This window comes from Ranitomeya variabilis, chromosome 2 (genome assembly GCF_051348905.1).
Source record: "Ranitomeya variabilis isolate aRanVar5 chromosome 2, aRanVar5.hap1, whole genome shotgun sequence".
NCBI lineage: Eukaryota > Metazoa > Chordata > Amphibia > Anura > Dendrobatidae > Ranitomeya > Ranitomeya variabilis.
In genome coordinates, this window is record NC_135233.1 from 79827667 (window position 1) to 79846406 (window position 18740).

At 48.5% G+C, this 18740-nt stretch overlaps 2 protein-coding genes across 2 annotated transcripts in view; one reads left to right on the forward strand and one right to left on the reverse strand.

The window, feature by feature from the left end:
• LOC143804467 (protein CEBPZOS-like) overlaps positions 1 to 6058 on the reverse strand; it is a 77117-nt gene extending 71059 nt beyond the window's left edge. The window contains exon 1 of the mRNA XM_077282583.1: positions 5799 to 6058. Within this exon, the coding sequence (XP_077138698.1) occupies positions 5799 to 5819 (21 nt within the window). The 5' untranslated portion in view covers positions 5820 to 6058. The remainder of the gene's footprint in view (positions 1 to 5798) is intronic.
• Positions 6059 to 6117: 59 nt separating this feature from the next.
• LOC143804468 (HEAT repeat-containing protein 5B) overlaps positions 6118 to 18740 on the forward strand; it is an 84005-nt gene continuing 71382 nt past the window's right edge. The window contains exons 1-5 of the mRNA XM_077282584.1: positions 6118 to 6191; positions 10074 to 10225; positions 13283 to 13494; positions 17847 to 17955; positions 18577 to 18720. Of these exons, the coding sequence (XP_077138699.1) occupies positions 10100 to 10225; positions 13283 to 13494; positions 17847 to 17955; positions 18577 to 18720 (591 nt within the window). The 5' untranslated portion in view covers positions 6118 to 6191; positions 10074 to 10099. The remainder of the gene's footprint in view (positions 6192 to 10073; positions 10226 to 13282; positions 13495 to 17846; positions 17956 to 18576; positions 18721 to 18740) is intronic.

Genomic DNA, 18740 nt, shown 5'->3' on the forward strand with positions numbered 1-18740 from the left:
GCATAAGAGCCCGTCCTGAAGAGTTAGGCGCTCCCACTGCCGCAGAAGAAGGTTCAGGTCTGACGGGAGAGTTTGTCCAGGGGTTCTCACGGGCAATAGACCATTCGTTATCCACTGTCGCAATGGAGCTAGTTCCTGGTCTTCCTGTTGCAGCCGTATCCATTCGTCCCGACTCTGAACCAACAGTCCTGTAGCCGTTCCGTTCCCGGTCTGTTCCCGGCTCACAGCCGTCCGAGCAGCGCCCCCGATGGCGTAGGGGATTTCTTCTCCCTCCAGCTCCTCATCTCGGTTAGTTCTTGGGGGGTTCTTCCGCAGACGAGATAACGCGTCAGCATGAACATTCTCCGCTCCTCGCTTGTAGAGGATACGGTATCTGTACTTGGCCATCCGGGCTACCCAGCGCTGTTCCAGGGCACCCAATTTCGCATTTTCCAGATGTGCCAATGGGTTGTTATCCGTGCGTATCAGCACCTCGGAACCGGCCAGGTACTCAGCGAACCGCTCCGTCATAGCCCACACCACGGCCAGCAGCTCCACCTTGAAAGAACTATAATTGTCCGGGTTCAACTCAGAGTCATGAAGAGACCGACTCGCATAGGCGATCACTCTCTCCCGCCCATCCTGAACCTGAGACAACACAGCCCCCAATCCCTGAGAGCTGCCGTCGGTGTGTAGGATGAACGGTTGCGAAAAGTCCGCATAAGCCAACACCGGCGGCTCCATGAGAGCTGTCTTCAAGTCCCGGAACGCTGCTTCTCGTGGCTCCTGCCATTGTATCTTCTTTCCCCGTTCCTTGGGGGAGCTTCCTTTCAGCAGGACTTGTAGATTGTGAGAACGGCGAGCAAAGTTCTTCACGAAGCGCCGGTAGTACCCAGCGAGGCCCAAGAACGCCCGTACATCCTTGGCGGTCTCCGAGGATACGGTATCTGTACTTGGCCATCCGGGCTACCCAGCGCTGTTCCAGGGCACCCAATTTCGCATTTTCCAGATGTGCCAATGGGTTGTTATCCGTGCGTATCAGCACCTCGGAACCGGCCAGGTACTCAGCGAACCGCTCCGTCATAGCCCACACCACGGCCAGCAGCTCCACCTTGAAAGAACTATAATTGTCCGGGTTCAACTCAGAGTCATGAAGAGACCGACTCGCATAGGCGATCACTCTCTCCCGCCAATCCTGAACCTGAGACAACACAGCCCCCAATCCCTGAGAGCTGCCGTCGGTGTGTAGGATGAACGGTTGCGAAAAGTCCGCATAAGCCAACACCGGCGGCTCCATGAGAGCTGTCTTCAAGTCCCGGAACGCTGCTTCTCGTGGCTCCTGCCATTGTATCTTCTTTCCCCATTCCTTGGGGGAGCTTCCTTTCAGCAGGACTTGTAGATTGTGAGAACGGCGAGCAAAGTTCTTCACGAAGCGCCGGTAGTACCCAGCGAGGCCCAAGAACGCCCGTACATCCTTGGCGGTCTCCGGTGTGGGCCACTCCTGGATTGCGGCAATCTTCTCCTGCGATGGCCGGACTCCTTCGGCGGACACCACATGCCCCAGGTACTCGATCTGTTCCCGGAACAAGTGACACTTCTGGGGCTTCACCTTAAGCCCGTATTTCAGCAACCGGTCTAGTACCTGCTCCAGTCGGCACAGATGTTCCTCGAATGTTGGAGCATAGATGATGATGTCATCCAGATAAATGAGAGTGGCCTCGAAGTTCAAATCCCCCAGACACCGCTCCATTAATCGTTGGAAGGTGCCTGGAGCGTTGGCCAGCCCAAACGGCATTCGATTGAACTCGAATAGTCCCATGGGAAGGATAAACGCTGTCTTAGGACGATCTGCTTCTGTCATCGGGACCTGCCAGTATCCGCTGGCTAGGTCTAAGGTGGAAAAATATTTGGCCCGACCCAGCACGGAGAGAGACTCCTCGATACGGGGAAGTGGATAAGAGTCTCGGACGGTGCATGCATTTAGCTTACGATAGTCCACACAGAACCGGAGCGTGCCGTCCTTTTTCCGCACCAGCACGATCGGGGCAGCCCACGGGCTCTGACTCTCGCGGATCACTCCCTTTTGTAGCATCTGGCCTAACAACGTCTTTACTTCCTGGTACATCTGCGGGGGAATCTGTCTGTACCGCTCCCTGATGGGCACTGTATCTCCGGTCGGAATTCCATGTTCGATGGCCGTGGTACAGCCAAAATCATCTTCATGTTGTGCGAACACTTTAGCATAATGTCCAAGGAGTCGCTGCACTTGTGAGATCTATGATGGATCCAGGCCCGACAATTCCGTCCGCATGTGCTCCAGAATAGTTTGACCCTTTCGAAACGCTATTGGCTCAGGATCCTGCATTGACCGGACACTGACCATCCAGGGATCAGGGGAATCCACCGTTAACTGCAAAGTATCTGGAGGGGGCATCACTTCTAAAGGTCGTAACACTTTGGCCATCTCACTTCGGACCCGTAGCACGACATCGTGTTCGTCCACATTCACACATCGCACTGGTACGGCCCCATTTTTAACAGTAGCCAGGGATCGGGCCACCAGCAGTCCTGTGGGCAAAGGGGATGTAAAGGTGGGCTCAATCTGTACTTGTACTCCTTCTAGAGGGATGCGAGCTCGTATGGGCAGGGATATAACAGTCTGTCCTGGGGGGAACGTCACCTTTGCTGTCGGGGAAGTAATTACTCTCCCTAGTATGTCTCCCTCCTGACAGGTCTCTTGTACTCGGACTTCCCTCACTAACTGTCTGAACACGGAGCCGTGAGGTGTACTGGTCCCCCACTGATTGAGTGTCTCTTGCGTAGTCTCCCCTAACAGAAAACTGCCAAAATCTTTCAATACGTTCATCCCCAAGGTCACAGTATGTTGTGGGCCGGGATCTCCCCGTGTTAACACAACCCCCCGGCGGCCCAGGTCCTTCCCACATAAAGATATTTGCATCCAGGTGACCCCTTCCACTGGGATGGGCAGCTGATTGGCGGCCTGTAACCGAATTACGGGACCCCATTGGGGTCTGACTGTCAAAGGAAAGTGTTTTCTAAAATAAGCCTCGGGCATAGTCGTGACTTGGGACCCGGTGTCCACCAGACAACGGACAGCCCGCCCTTCAAACTCTGCCCAAACCAGGGGGCAGCTGGCAACCAACTTTCCGGGACTTTCACCACCCATCCGCGGGGACTCTGGCTCCGAGCGTCGTCCCCTTAGCTCGGAGCCCTCTAGTTTAACGCCTGACGGGACGAGGCCCTCCCTCTCTGGGGGCACTCCCGTGCGAAATGTCCTGCCTCCCCGCAACCATAGCAAGCACCGGGGACCGGATAATATCCTGGACGAGCGCCACGAGCTGGACTCCCAGACCCTTGCCCCCGGGGTAGCTCCCTTGGGCTTCGCGCATTCTTTTTAACTTCAGCCAGTTCGTCCCTGATTTGTTTGAGCTCCTGCCGCATCTCCTGAACCCACGACGGCTCACCCCCTCCTGGTGCAGCGGTCTGGATAACCCGAGTCTCTCCTGTCAGGACCGTCACCCCCCTCTCTTGCTCCCGGGTGCGGGCCTCATTGCCTATGTCGGAGAAAGTCAGGCGCGGGTCGACCCGCACTCGTTCACGTAGAGCCTGTTTGGTCAACTCATCTCGCAGTCCCGTCACCAGTTGGTCGCGCAGGGTCACGTCAACATGTCCCATCCCCATACCATCTTTCCGCACGATTGCAATGTTTAGCTCTTGCAGAGCATTCATGTACTGAGTGACAGTCTCGCCTTCTTTTTGTCGCCGTCCAAACAACCGGGCCCGCAGCTCTCCCACGTCGGTGGGATCCCCGTGCGTCCCCTCTAACACATTTAACACCCCGGTAAAAGTATTCCGCTCTGTGGGGGGTCTCAACATCACTGAATCTCGGGCCTCTCCGTCTAAGGCCATAATGGCCACCTCTGCTTCCAGGGCCGGGGTCATAGGATGCATCCTCAGCAGCCCCCGCATCCTTTCATTCCAACTCCACAACAACATGTTGCTCCCATTAAACTTGGGCAGGTTATTCAACATGGCCCCCAATGAGAGAGACGCTCTCGGGCCAGCCCCATCCTCCGTATCTCCTGGCTCCCTCTTTGGATCCTGCATCCTGCCGACTACGCCAAATGTAGAGACCGCAGATAAAGAAGGATGCAGGGACAAAGAGGAGTCAGAAAGCAAATAATGTTTTTTTCTAACTTTCCTTTAACTTCCAACCCAACAAAGAATAACAACAGTTTTCCACGCAGGGAACTTAGGTACACGATCACAATTTCACAGTAAATACTATCTACTATATAGGCGCCCTGAACTAAACCCGCGAAACACGACAGCGCCTCACTAGTGACCCACTAACAAGAACAAGTCAACCAAGTTCACTTATCAGCGTTGTTTCAACGATGCAGTCCTGATGGTGAAGCTCCGTCAGCGACGTAGTCCTGATGGCGAAGCTCCGTCAGCGACGTAGTCCTGATGGCGGGGGAAGGAGGTGTCCTCCGTTGGCGGGCCCAGGTGTAGATTCGAGTCCAGAATGTCTTTTGCGGTGCTGCGTTACCTCCCACAGGCGGACGTTGATCCGGGGTAACAGTTTCCACGTCCAGAGAGGGGTCTTTTTGAGAAGAATTAGCAGAATAATCGGTATCAGTCACAGCTAAGAAAAACCCAGGAGGGCCCGGAGCACTCTGCGGCAAGATGCTCCCGGGGAGCACGGTAATATTGTCCCTGAGCTGATCAGCGCTACCCCTCTGCCTGGGGGGTCGCTGACGACGAGTGCGCCTCTTTTTGGGGGCTCTGGTAATTGCCCGCAGTGTCTGTTGCACGTTCTCCCCCTGCTTCCAGCAAGTCTCACTGCGGCCTGCACACACACAACAACTGCGCTGCAGTTTCCTCTCCTCAGAGATTTCCCGCGCTTCTCTGTCCCTGCTTTCGCACGTTTTGCTTTTTATCCTCTCCTCTCCCTGCGTCACTCTGCCTCCTGTCACATGAGCCTGGCTTCCCATGCGCCCCTCAAATCCGTCCCCCGGAACCCCGACTCCCGGCAACAATGGTTCCACCCGTCTGCACAGCTCACCAGGTCCCTGTCCCCTACAGCCACGCATTGCTACGGGGGAGTCTATGAAGGGCACGCATTGCTACGGGGGAGTCTATGAAGGGCACACATTGCTATGGGGGAATCTATGAAGGCCACGCATTGCTACGGGGGAGTCTATGAAGGGCACACATTGCTACGGGGGAATCTATGAAGGGCACGCACCGCTATGGGGGAATCTGTGAAGGGCATGCACTGCTACGGGGGAGTCTATGAAATGCACACACTGCTATGGGGGAATCTATGAAGGGCATGCACTGCTACGGGGGAATCTATGAAGGGCACGCACCACTATGGGGGAATCTGTGAAGGGCAAGCATTGCTATGGGGGAATCTATGAAGGGCACGCATTGCTACGGGGGAATCTATGAAGGGCACGCACCACTATGGGGGAATCTGTGAAGGGCATGCACTGCTACGGGGGAGTCTATGAAGGGCACGCACTGCAACGGGATAAGGTGTGGCGGGCACGCACTTCTATGGGGGCGCCTGTGGCAGCTCTAATCCCTGCAACTATATTTCTTTGTTATTGACAATGGATTATTGAAACCATTCACGAGATCAGTGAAAAGTCTGCGTTCCTGCTGTTCTCATTACCCTAATACCCCCTTGGGGCAGTTAGAGGACTGGGGTGCAGTGAGGAGACATTACTTTTTTGGGAGTCTATGTAAAAACGTGCAGATCCCCCGGTGATCCGTCCCTGCACACTCACCATTGTGCAGCAGAGGCTCATCCACTAGGGGGCGCACCGGGTCACATTAGCTGTTATCCTCTCCTGCACACACCATTACAGCTACTGGCAATTACACTCATTTTGAGAACTTGCAGGAAATTCATATCTGCAGCGCAGACAAGTGATGTTCTAGCTGTCGTCAATATGGGCTAACTGATGGTTACACCTCGTAGTTTTCAGCCAGACACATCTAGTCTCCGGCTTTGCCCCAATCTAAGATGGTTGCTTTGAGCACGGACGCAGAGTTTGTAGCTGCGTGTCGCGATCTATTGACGTCATCAAGTGCCTGGAAACACTGCTTCCGGGAGGCGGGGCTATGTGTGACAGCAGAAGTGTAAGCAGAGGCTGAGGAGCTTGTAGACGTGTATCCAGGTAACGATCGCCCGACCATGGTGGTTGGGGCTCACGGGGCTAGCAGCAATGTGGGCAGTGTGCGGCATAGTGGCTGCAGGGTGTGGGCACCGGGTCTCACTGACCCCGGGTATAATGACGCTGAGACCTGGTGAGATGTGTCAGCACCATTATACATGGTCCACTATATTACCTGGGGTCAGAGGGGGTTCTCCCTGTACAACACATCCCCAGTCTGCAGGACAATGATAAATGGGCGACTGCTGGGACTGATCATGAGAAAGGAGGTCCCATCCACTTTTATGTGTGACCACCACTCCATTCACTTCTATGCGTGACCACCACTCCACTCACTTCTATGTGTGACCACCACTCCATTCATTTCTATGTGTGACCGCCGCTTCATTCACTTCTATGTGTGACCACCACTCCATTCACTTCTATGTGTGACCACCACTCCACTCATTTCTGTGTGACCACCACTCCATTTCTATGTGTGACCGCCGCTTCATTCACTTCTATGTGTGACCACCACTCCATTCACTTCTATGTGTGACCACCACTCCACTCATTTCTGTGTGACCACCACTCCATTTCTATGTGTGACCGCCGCTTCATTCACTTCTATGTGTGACCACCACTCCATTCACTTCTATGCGTGACCACCACTCCACTCACTTCTATGTGTGACCACCACTCCATTCATTTCTATGTGTGACCGCCGCTTCATTCACTTCTATGTGTGACCACCACTCCATTCACTTCTATGTGTGACCACCACTCCACTCATTTCTGTGTGACCACCACTCCATTTCTATGTGTGACCGCCGCTTCATTCACTTCTATGTGTGACCACCACTCCATTCACTTCTATGTGTGACCACCACTCCATTCATTTCTGTGTGTGACCGCCGCTTCATTCACTTCTATGTGTGACCACCACTCCATTCACTTCTATGTGTGACCGCCGCTCCATTCACTTCTATGTGTGACCACCACTCCACTCATTTCTGTGTGACCGCTGCTCCATTCACTTCTATGTGTGACCGCTGCTCCATTCATTTCTATGTGTGACCGCCGCTCCATTCATTCCTATGTGTGACCGCCGCTCCATTCACTTCTATGTGTGACCGCCGCTCCATTCATTTCTATGTGTGACCGTTGCTCCATTCACTTCTATGTGTGACGTTGCTCCATTCACTTCTATGTGTGACCATTGCTCCATTCACTTCTATGTGTGACCGTTGCTCCATTCACTTCTATGTGTGACCGTTGCTCCATTCACTTCTATGTGTGACCGTTGCTCCATTCACTTCTATGTGTGACCGTTGCTCCATTCACTTCTATGTGTGACCGTTGCTCCATTCACTTCTATGTGTGACCGTTGCTCCATTCACTTCTATGTGTGACCGTTGCTCCATTCACTTCTATGTGTGACCGTTGCTCCATTCACTTCTATGTGTGACCGTTGCTCCATTCACTTCTATGTGTGACCGTTGCTCCATTCACTTCTGTGTGTGACCGTTGCTCCATTCACTTCTATGTGTGACCGTTGCTCCATTCACTTCTGTGTGTGACCGCTGCTCCATTCACTTCTATGTGTGCTTCTGCTCCATTCACTTCTGTGTCATTCACTTCTCTTGGATGTATGTGTGACCACAGCTTCCATAGAAGTATATTTTGTGGTGGTCATACATGGGTAAGAACAACCAATTTGAAAGGACGCAGGACCCTATTCTGATGATTGGTGGGGGCCAAATGGTTGGAGTGGTTTGTACGTGAAAAATGTTTGTAGGATATCCCCTTTAAAGGGAATCTGTCACCAGGTTTTTGCCACCTGATCTGACAGCAGCATAATGTAGAGACAGATACCCTGATTCCAGCAATGTGTCACTTACTGAGCTTCTTGCTGTAATATTCATAAAATGATTGTTTTATCAGCAGGAGATTATCGTTAGAGGACTAGTAAACCTGCTGCCATGTAGTCTTCCATATCTAAGAGCTTTGTATAACCTCACTCCCACCACTGATCGGCAGCTTTCTGCCTACGCACAGTGTACACAGGAAGCTGTCAATTTGGTGCAAAAAAAATCATCAGCCTATACCACTAGACAAAAAAAAGAAAAGAGACTTAATAAAACCCCACAAAAAAGTATTAATGGCTTCCATCCAGTTTGGTCAGGACTGTCCTGACCAAAGTACGAGACTATAGTATTACATGAGACTATACTGTAATAGTAAATGGGACCAGCGTCAGACCTCATTGTGACACACAGCTGTGATCAGGCTCTGCAGCCTAGTAGACCTGTTTAAAGGGGTTGTCCACTAGTTGGATATTGATAGCCTATCCTTAGGCTTGGTCATCAATGTAAGATCTGTGGGGGTCCAACACCCGAAACTCCCACTACTGGATGTAAGAAATGTACGAAGTAGAAAACCGCAACTCCATACAATGATTAGAGGATTTTGCAGCCCAGGTCCTATTCAATTGAATAGACATTATTCTACACATGTGGAGCACGGATGGCCATTATTCTGCACATGTGGAGCACGGATGGCCATTATTCTGCACACGTGGAGCACGGATGGCCATTATTCTGCACATGTGGAGCACGGATGGCCATTATTCTGCACACGTGGAGCACGGATGGCCATTATTCTGCACATGTGGAGCACGGATGGCCATTATTCTCTACATGTGGAGCACGGATGGCCATTATTCTGCACATGTGGAGCACGGATGGCCATTATTCTGCACATGTGGAGCACGGATGGCCATTATTCTGCACACGTGGAGCACGGATGGCCATTATTCTGCACATGTGGAGCACGGATGGCCATTATTCTCTACATGTGGAGCACGGATGGCCATTATTCTGCACATGTGGAGCACGGATGGCCATTATTCTGCACATGTGGAGCACGGATGGCCATTATTCTGCACATGTGGAGCACGGATGGCCATTATTCTGCACATGTGGAGCACGGATGGCCATTATTCCTCACATGTGGAGCACGGATGGCCATTATTCTGCACATGTGGAGCACGGATGGCCATTATTCCTCACATGTGGAGCACGAATGGCGATTATTCTGCACATGTGGAGCACGAATGGCGATTATTCTGCACATGTGGAGCACGGATGGCCATTATTCTGCACACGTGGAGCACGGATGGCCATTATTCTCTACATGTGGATCACGGATGGCCATTATTCTGCACATGTGGAGCACGGATGGCCATTATTCTGTACATGTGGAGCACGAATGGCCATTATTCTGCACCTGTGGAGCACGGATGGCCATTATTCCGCACATGTGGAGCACGGATGGCCATTATTCTGCACCTGTGGAGCACGGATGGCCATTATTCCGCACATGTGGAGCACGGATGGCCATTATTCCGCACATGTGGAGCACGGATGGCCATTATTCTGCACACGTGGAGCATGGATGGCCATTATTCTGCACATGTGGAGCACGGATGGCCATTATTCTGCACACGTGGAGCACGGATGGCCATTATTCTGCACACGTGGAGCACGGATGGCCATTATTCTGCACACGTGGAGCATGGATGGCCATTATTCTGCACACGTGGAGCATGGATGGCCATTATTCTGCACACGTGGAGCACGGATGGCCATTATTCTGCACACGTGGAGCACGGATGGCCATTATTCTGCACATGTGGAGCACGGATGGCCATTATTCTGCACATGTGGAGCACGGATGGCCATTATTCTGCACATGTGGATCACGGATGGCCATTATTCCGCACATGTGGAGCACGGATGGCCATTATTCTGCACATTGTGGAGCATGGATGGCCATTATTCTGCACATGTGGAGCAAGGATCTCATGAGGGTCTTACTAATTCTCTTAGTAATTTCTCCTTCCAGTTGTCAGCACCTATTAATCGACAGACATGGAGCTCGCCCACAGTTTGCTACTGAAAGAAGATGCTCTGGCTCAGGTTACAGAGGCTAAGAAACCAGTCTTTATCTTTGAATGGCTGCGCTTCTTGGACAAAGTGCTCATCGCGGCAAACAAGGTAAAAGTACAATCAGCACATGGTCACATTTATGTATGTCACAGAGTGTGTTTGTGCCGGGGATGATCTGAAAAACCATCAATGTACTGGAAAGTAAAAGAAGTTTTACCAATTTATGTTGGAACGGCCTCCTTCTATGTAGAGAAATCCCTCCATCACTCTCGCGGGTTGCTGGCTCTGTAACAGCTTTTTCCAGTTATCATTGTATTGAATAGAAGGGAACAGGACCACTGCAGTAATTAATGGGGTGTTCCCATATTATGCATCGATAATATGCTGCTTAGATATGAGTGGTGTGGGACTAAGCTCTGGGACCCCACTGATCCTCAGCACCCCGGCTACCTGCTGTGTAGAGAACTGCAGTGTAGCCCCATACAATGAATGGCTTGGGATCGGTGGGGATACCTCTTTATCTTTGGTGTCATACAGCTTTTTTTTTCAACCACAGAATGCCCCATCATTTTATCCCCAGTAACTGTCTAGGGCTGATGGCACAGAGGCCTGTCGTTATGTGAAGCTTTCCTTTTCACTATTATTTTAAAGGGGTTGTTCACTGCTGAGATATTAATGGCCTTTTCTTAGATCCTTAGTATCAGACTAGATTGTGGCCCGATTCTCACGCATCGGGTATTCTAGAATATGTATGTAGTTTATTTATGAAGTTTTCAGAATAATACAATTTATACACAGGATTCGGGCGGCCGGGTATATTGCTCAGCCACGTATATTGAACAGCCACGTAGTATATAGCACAGCCCACGTGGTATATAACACAGCCACGTAGTATATAGCACAGCCCTCGTGGTATATAACACAGCCGCGTAGTATATAGCACAGCCATGTAGTATATAGCACAGCCACGTAGTACATTGCACATCCACGTAGTATATAGCACAGCCCACGTAGTATATAGCACAGCCCACGTAGTATATAACACAGCCCACGTAGTATATAACACAGCCCACGTAGTATATAACACAGCCCACGTAGTATATAACACAGGCCACGTAGTATATTGCCCAGCCACGTAATATATTGCACAGCCCACCTAGTATATAGCACAGAGACGTAGTCTATTGCCCAGCCACGTAACATATTGCACAGCCACATAGTATATAGCACAGCCCACACCGTATATAACACAGCCACGTAGCATATTGCCCAGCCAGACTGCATAGGCAGCATCAATAGTAAAAAGTTGGTCATACAGGGTTAATAGCAGCGTTAACGGACTGCGTTACGCCACGGCATAATGCGGTGTAACGCAGCCATTAACCCTGTGTGAGCGCTGACTGGAGGGGGCACTGACAGAGAGTAGGAAGGTGCGAATTCGCGGCCGGACTGTGCCCGTCGCTGATTGGTCGTGGCCATTTTACCGCGACCAATCAGCGACTTGGATTTCAATGACAGACAGAGGCCGCGACCAATGAATATCCGTGACAGACAGACAGAAGGACAGACAGAAAGACGGAAGTGACTCTTAGACAATTATATAGTAGATCGATAGATTGGTCCGACACCCCTCACCCCCACTGATTAGCTGTCTGCAGAACCAGAGGCAGTTTTGGGTATTGCCAATCAAATACTACTAGAGGTTACAAAGCAGTGAACGGAGCCATGTGGTTCCATTATGGTGCGCTGTATACATCGGGCTGAGACTGCAAGAGCTGATCAATATGGAAATGTGGAAATGGTGACAACCCCTTTACACTGCTTTGCAGACAATCTCATTTTTTTATTTATTTTGCTTTTGTTTCCTCTAACTTGTATGGATGATATTGTGCTTGTGTGCTGAGTGACCTCTGCGGTGCGATGGGCTGAGATGTCACCTACCAGTCTATTACAGGTGCTTCTCGCAAAATTAGGATATCATCAAAAAGTTAATTTATTTCAGTTCTTCAATACAAAAAGTGAAACTCATATAGAGTCATTACAAACAGAGTGATCTATTTCAAGCAGTCCACTCCTTGTGAATCTCCCCCAAATGTTTGAATGGCCTTTTCTTAACAATCCTTTCAGGGCTGCGGTTATCCCGGTTGCTTGTGTACCTTTTTCTACCACACTTTTTCCTTCCACACAACTTTCCATTAATATGCTTGGATACAGCACTCTGTGAACAGCCAGCTTCTTTAGCAATGACCTTTTGTGGCTGACCCTCCTTGTGGAGTGTGTCAATGACTGCCTTCTGGACATCTGTCAGGTCAGCAGTCTTCCCCATGATTGTGGAGCCTACTGAAACAGACTAAGGGGCCATTTTAAAAGCTTAGGAAGCCTTTGCAGGTGTTATTTGTTAATCATTCTAAGTTACTAAGATAACAACTTTTGGCTTTTCATTGGCTGTAAGCCATAATCATCAACATTAACAGAAATAAACACTTGAAATAGATCACTCTGTTTGTAATGACTCTATATAATATGAGTTTCACTTTTTGTATTGAAAAACTGAAATAAATTAACTTTTTGATGATATTCTAATTTTATAAGAACTTGTATATTTACGTCATAGGGTTCAGTGCATCGGAGCTGCAGTAAAGTCATCATGGTGGTGGAGCCTGTTTGGCCCGAGATGTTACTGGGGGGGAACACAAGACAGGAGCATCAGGGGAATCCATGCCCCCGTCAGGACATAATAGTGGCATGAGAGGTTAATAGGCGGGTGGTCTTGAGCTAGAGAGAAATGTTGGAGCCTATGTATTACATTGCACACTAAATGTATTAGGTTACTTTCCTCTACAAGTAGACCTTTCATGCTACACTCCTGTAGTCACTGTCTTATCCCCTTTAAATATGGTTTTCCTGTATATTAAAAATAATTGAAAAAAATACATAAAAATATTGTAAAAATTAGATTTACCTATGATGAACATCAATGGGATAAAGTTGAAAGTAACTAAACATTCATACCAAAAGACTGTTTGATGGCAGGATTGGTGGCCTATTGAAAACACAGAATATTGACACTTGTATAAGTGTATTGGGTCTATAGCAGAAGTGCTGTATGGATCGGTCCTGTAATTACACACAATGTATTCTATACAATGGCTATTTTTCTTGCAGACCGACATCAAGGAAAACCAGAAAAAACTTGTGGAGCAGCTGACTGGGCTCATAAGTAGTTCCCCAGGGCCACCTACACGCAAACTACTGGCCAAGAATCTCGCCACCCTCTACAGCATCGGCGACACCTACACCGTGTTCCAAACACTTGACAAGTGCAATGAAATGATAAAGAGCAAGGATGACACGGCTGCCTATCTGCCAACCAAACTGTAAGCCTCCCTACATTGGACGCGCCTATAGCAATCCGTAGAAATCCAGTGTTGTGCAACAGGGCACAAATGTACATCCAGTGTATGGTGGTTTATTGGGGGTTTCCTTCCTTTTTTCCTTTTTTGGTTGTGTCTGATATTGTGGCCCAGGTCTATGGATGTGAATGAGGCTGCAGTACCACATACAACCTGTGGACAGGTGTGGCATTAGTTTCCAAAGAAAGAGGACATGTTTTTTAATCCCGTCCCATCTTTTTTTAATGTTTTTTTGGGGAGATTCTAAGAAAGTGGTCTATAAACCGAAAAAAAAACAACTCTTGCTCAGTTGTTAAATGTCCCACCAGTCTTGCTGGCCAACATTACAGCTGACCCTGCAGCCGCTCACTGTCCTCAATAGTAATGATTTCAGGTTCAGCATGTGGCCACGTTGGTCATGTAATTGATGCACATGGCATCATCGCTGCTAAGTTGTCAGGGGCCACCAGAGTGGCAGTGATCGAGCAGCATGGGAGTTAATAAGTGTGTATAGTGTAAGATTGTAGTAGCATGGTACGCAGTGAAGAGGCAGTGACCCACAAAGTTCAAACACAAAAGTCTCTTTTAATGTGTTTCTTCAGAGCATTAAAGTCCAGTTCACATAAATGCATATAACTTCAGTGTATATTATCATTATTCAGTTCACACCAGTTCATAGCAATACAAATCATATGGCTTTAGATTGTGGTCCCTAAACAGGCCAGACTTTGCTTGTCCAGTTTCCCTGGGCGACTGCACGCCATATTACAGTCTCCGTACACACAGCTTCATATGTTGCAGACACTACACACGCCAGCCCCCTCCGACTAGTTCTGGTGGGTGTCCTGCATTACTGTATCACAGTCTCTTACAGTGTCTTTACTCACACAGCAGTACATAGTCCAGGATATCCTGCGGATAGCAGCTGGGCACCATATCCACCTGTTTGCAATCGTTACACATTCTAGTCCTCTTTCGGGCACAGGACTGTCCACATCCGACTCCTTCGGGCACAAGACATCCACCTCCAGGCACAGGACTGTCCACATCCGACTCCTTCGGGCACAGGACATCCACCTCCGGGCACAGGACATCTACCTCCAGGCACAGGACTGTCCACATCCGACTCCTTCGGGCACAAGACATCCACCTCCAGGCACAGGACTGTCCACATCCGACTCCTTCGGGCACAGGACATCCACCTCCGTGCACATGACTGTCCACATCTATCTCTTTCGGGCACAGGACATCCACCTCCGGGCACAGGATTGTCCACATCTGACTCCTTCTGGCACATGACATCCACCTCGAGGCACAGGACTGTCCACATCCGACTCCTTCGGGCACAGGACATTCACCTCCAGGCACAGGACTGTCCACATCCGACTCCTTCGGGCACAGGACATCCACCTCCGGGCACAGGACTGTCCACATCTGACTCCTTCTGGCACAGGACATCCACCTCCAGGCACAGGACTGTCCACATCCGACTTCTTCGGGAACAGGACATCCACCTCCGTACACATGACTGTCCACATCAGTCTCTTTCGGGCACATGACATCCTCCTCCGGGCACAGGAGTGTCCACATCCGACTCCTTCGGGCACAGGACATCCACCTCCGGGCACATGACTGTCCACATCCGTCTCTTTCGGGCACAGGACATCCACCTCCGGGCACAGGACTTGTCCACATCCGAGACCAGTACCATGGATGACATGCATCGCTGTATACGCTGCGGGTGCCAGGCTATTCAGCTGCCCTGGGTGCTGGCTCCGCTGGTCTGTGCCTCCATGCATTCAGCCAGCGCTCTGCAGGACTCTGCTCTGTACACCAGCACACACCAGACTGACACTGACGTGCACCTCGCACACCTGACACACCCATATCTCTTACTGCACGGCTTTTAAACACACACAAACCTGTGGCAGTCAGCCACATGGAAAACCCGGACTGGAAATCCGTGACTCTCATGCATACCTATGGACTTCATCTGTCTGCATGCACAACCTGGGGAGAACACACAGCGACCCCTACTTGTGACACAAGTCACTGCCTCACATTGCAATCAGAGCTACACCTGCGACTGCCATGCACACCTATGGACTTCATCCGTCTGCATGCACATTCTGGGGAGCACACACAGCGCCCCCTAGCTGTAACAGAGGACACAGTATCACAATAGTTATTGCTTAAAGGGAACCTGTTACCTAGAAGTATGCTATTTATATGCAGATATAAGGTTAATATGCAGGTAAATAGCGTTATAATGCTACCTGACCACCTTACTGAAAGGGTGGCTACCGGAAGAAAATTAACTTATTTCCTCCTGGGAGCCACCGGCTTTCAGTCATAACATTTTCTACTGCTAGACTACTTTCTTAAAGGGGTTGGTCCGAAATCCAAATTCCTTTTCATCCTAAATCCCTGTCTATTTAGTGCCATAATTTAAACTATTTTCTAATATACTTGAATAAAAAATTCCCTATCCTTCCCTAACTACACTATGTACCATAACTGATTTTTTTTTCCTACTTTCTTTTTCATAACACTTCGTTTGAGAATCTCAGTGAAAATGAAGCATCATCAGGGGTTAGAGGCTGTGGTCACTGCCACAGCCTCTGCCTCCTCCCTAAAAACAAAGTGTTATCAATGAGGATTGTTTCAGGGGCTGGGCTAGTCCCAGTGCGATGTGCACAATGACAGTGCGCCCTTGGTTCGGGGCTCAGATCAGCAGTAACAAGCCAGCAGCAGAGCGCATTGTCAGAATGCCTGGCTTGGAGAGACCAGTGCTGCCCTCGCAAGTGGTGGTCACTGCATTAGCCTCTTTCCCCTGATGATGCTTTGTTTGCGTATCCCAACCTGCACTAGGATTCTCAAATGAAGCGTCATCAAAAAGGAAGTAGGAAAATAAAAAGAAATCCCACCAAGGACAACATCTGCAAGGAGTTTGTATGTTTGCCCTGTGTTTGTGTGGGTTTCCTCCCACACTCCAAAGACATACTGATAGGGGATCTAGATTGTTGTACCCCAATGGGTACAGTGGCGATAATGTATGTAAAGCACTGCAGAATAAGATAGCACTATATAAGCAAATCATAATAAATAAATAAGAGCCGTTAAATAGTGTAGTGATGGAAGGATAGGGAATTTTTAATTCAAGTATATTAGAAAATAGTTTAGATTATTGCATTAAATGAATAGGGTGAAAAGTAATTTTGGATGTCGAACCACCCCTTTAGCATCTCAGCCAACCCTTTTTAATCCTATTTCAAAGTCAGAGCTAATATTATGAGAGAGCTTGTTCTAAACTTTCTTTATTTAAATGGGGACAGTGTGTTTTTCAGTAGGAGGGACCGTGCAGTCATCAGATGCTGATCACCCTGCATTCTCCTGCTGGGAGCTCTGTAACAAACCCCCATCACTGAAGGGGAACATTGGCATTACATGGTATCTATTGAGATCAGCTTTGTCATTCAGCAGCACAGAAAATTTCCATTTGAGAAAAGGGAAAGAAAACTTTAACAATGAAGAGTCTTTAACCCATTGAAGTCACAAAAATGATTCTAAATCAGCATGGACGTATTTGAGCTAAAGCCGTGGTGGTTCCGTATGTCTGCCTCCGGAGTTACTCAGTATTTAGAATATCAGCTATTTAGTATGAAAATCCAGAGGTATCATACAAATCGCTGACTTGGTAGTTATTTTTTCACTGCATTATCAACATAACAAAACCCAAAGAAATGGAAACGCAGAACAAATATTTATCCAAAATATAAAAACATATTTAATTCAAATTTAAATAAAACAATTCCCAAAAAATCCATGAGAACATTAGAGGCAAAAAGAACACAGGGGTGAGGGAAATATACAAAATATTGCAAAGGTGCAGAAGAAAAGTCACATATAAGTAGGTAGGCACCCACCCGAGCAGAGAATATAAATACATGTATTTAATAATCAGAAAAGTCAATGCATAGATGGAATCCATAAAGAAAATTATCCAGAAATTAAGAGATGAAATAGTCATAGCGAATAGAATAAGAATTCTCACCTACTCAGTGTAAACCCGACAAGCGTTTCGCAGATGCTTCATCTGGGGCATTATTCTTTATATCATTTTGTGGTATGTGTTTAAATTTTGGATAAATATTTGTTCTGCTTTTCCATTTTTTTTTTATTACTTTGCGTTAGTCATGGGTTAACAAGGCATGGCACTAATGGTAGCTGATGAGGAAAGTAAAATGATGATCCCTAGCATAGTTTGTTACAGTGTAGATGCAGTAATCCTTTTTACATCATGTATACTTTTTAGTAATGTTTTATGTCTACTGTAGGGCTGCAGTTGCTTGTGTGGGAGCCTTTTATGAAAAGATGGGAAGGATGTTGGGAAGCTCATTCCATGAAACTGTGAATAATCTCCTAAAATCTCTAAAAAGCGCAGAGGTAAGTGCTGTGCACCTGTTCAGCTGTTTAGTAATCTAACATCCTTAGTTATGAAGGCGTAAGCTCAGTACATTACCGTGTGGGCAAATTCCTCATCATCCTTCTGTGGAGGTACCATTGTCAGTAGTGATGGATGATGCATGAGATTTCAGACGGCCGGAGGGATGACGGAACCTGGAAAATATGTCAGTCGGGGACAGGAGGGGAGTATCGAAGAAGATGGGGCAGGGTTGCCAATTGCATCCATGATTTTTTTGAGTTCTGGTTTTCCAAAGTCTTCCTAAAAAAATTGTTGGCTGTCTAAGTTGTCCAGGCAAAATAAATATACTTCTTCTTCAGCACAAAAAAACCATGACTGCAACCTTAGGGTGAGAACATATGGTGTGGCTTGCTGTGCTAATGAAACTCTATCTAGGAGCGGGGACCAAAGGCATCACAGTTTTGCTACAAAATTGTGCGTTCATTGGCCACCACAGGCGTTGGGCATAGCTACGGTTGTGTGTGGTCAGCCCCACAATGCGGTCTCGCCTTTACAATAAGCTAAAAAAATATGCGGCCTTCTACATGTTCAGAAACAGTTTTAAGAAATCGGTGTTTAACTCTTATTTTGGCAATTCACAGGGGCGAAGTGAAATCCTAATGAGCCTTCAAAAAGTTCTTAGTGGTCTTGGAGGGGCTGCAGCTTCCAGTCACAGAGACATTTACAAAAATACACGATCCCTTTTGACAGACAGATCCATGGCTGTTAGATGTGCAGTCGCCAAGGTAAGTCAGTGTGTATTCTT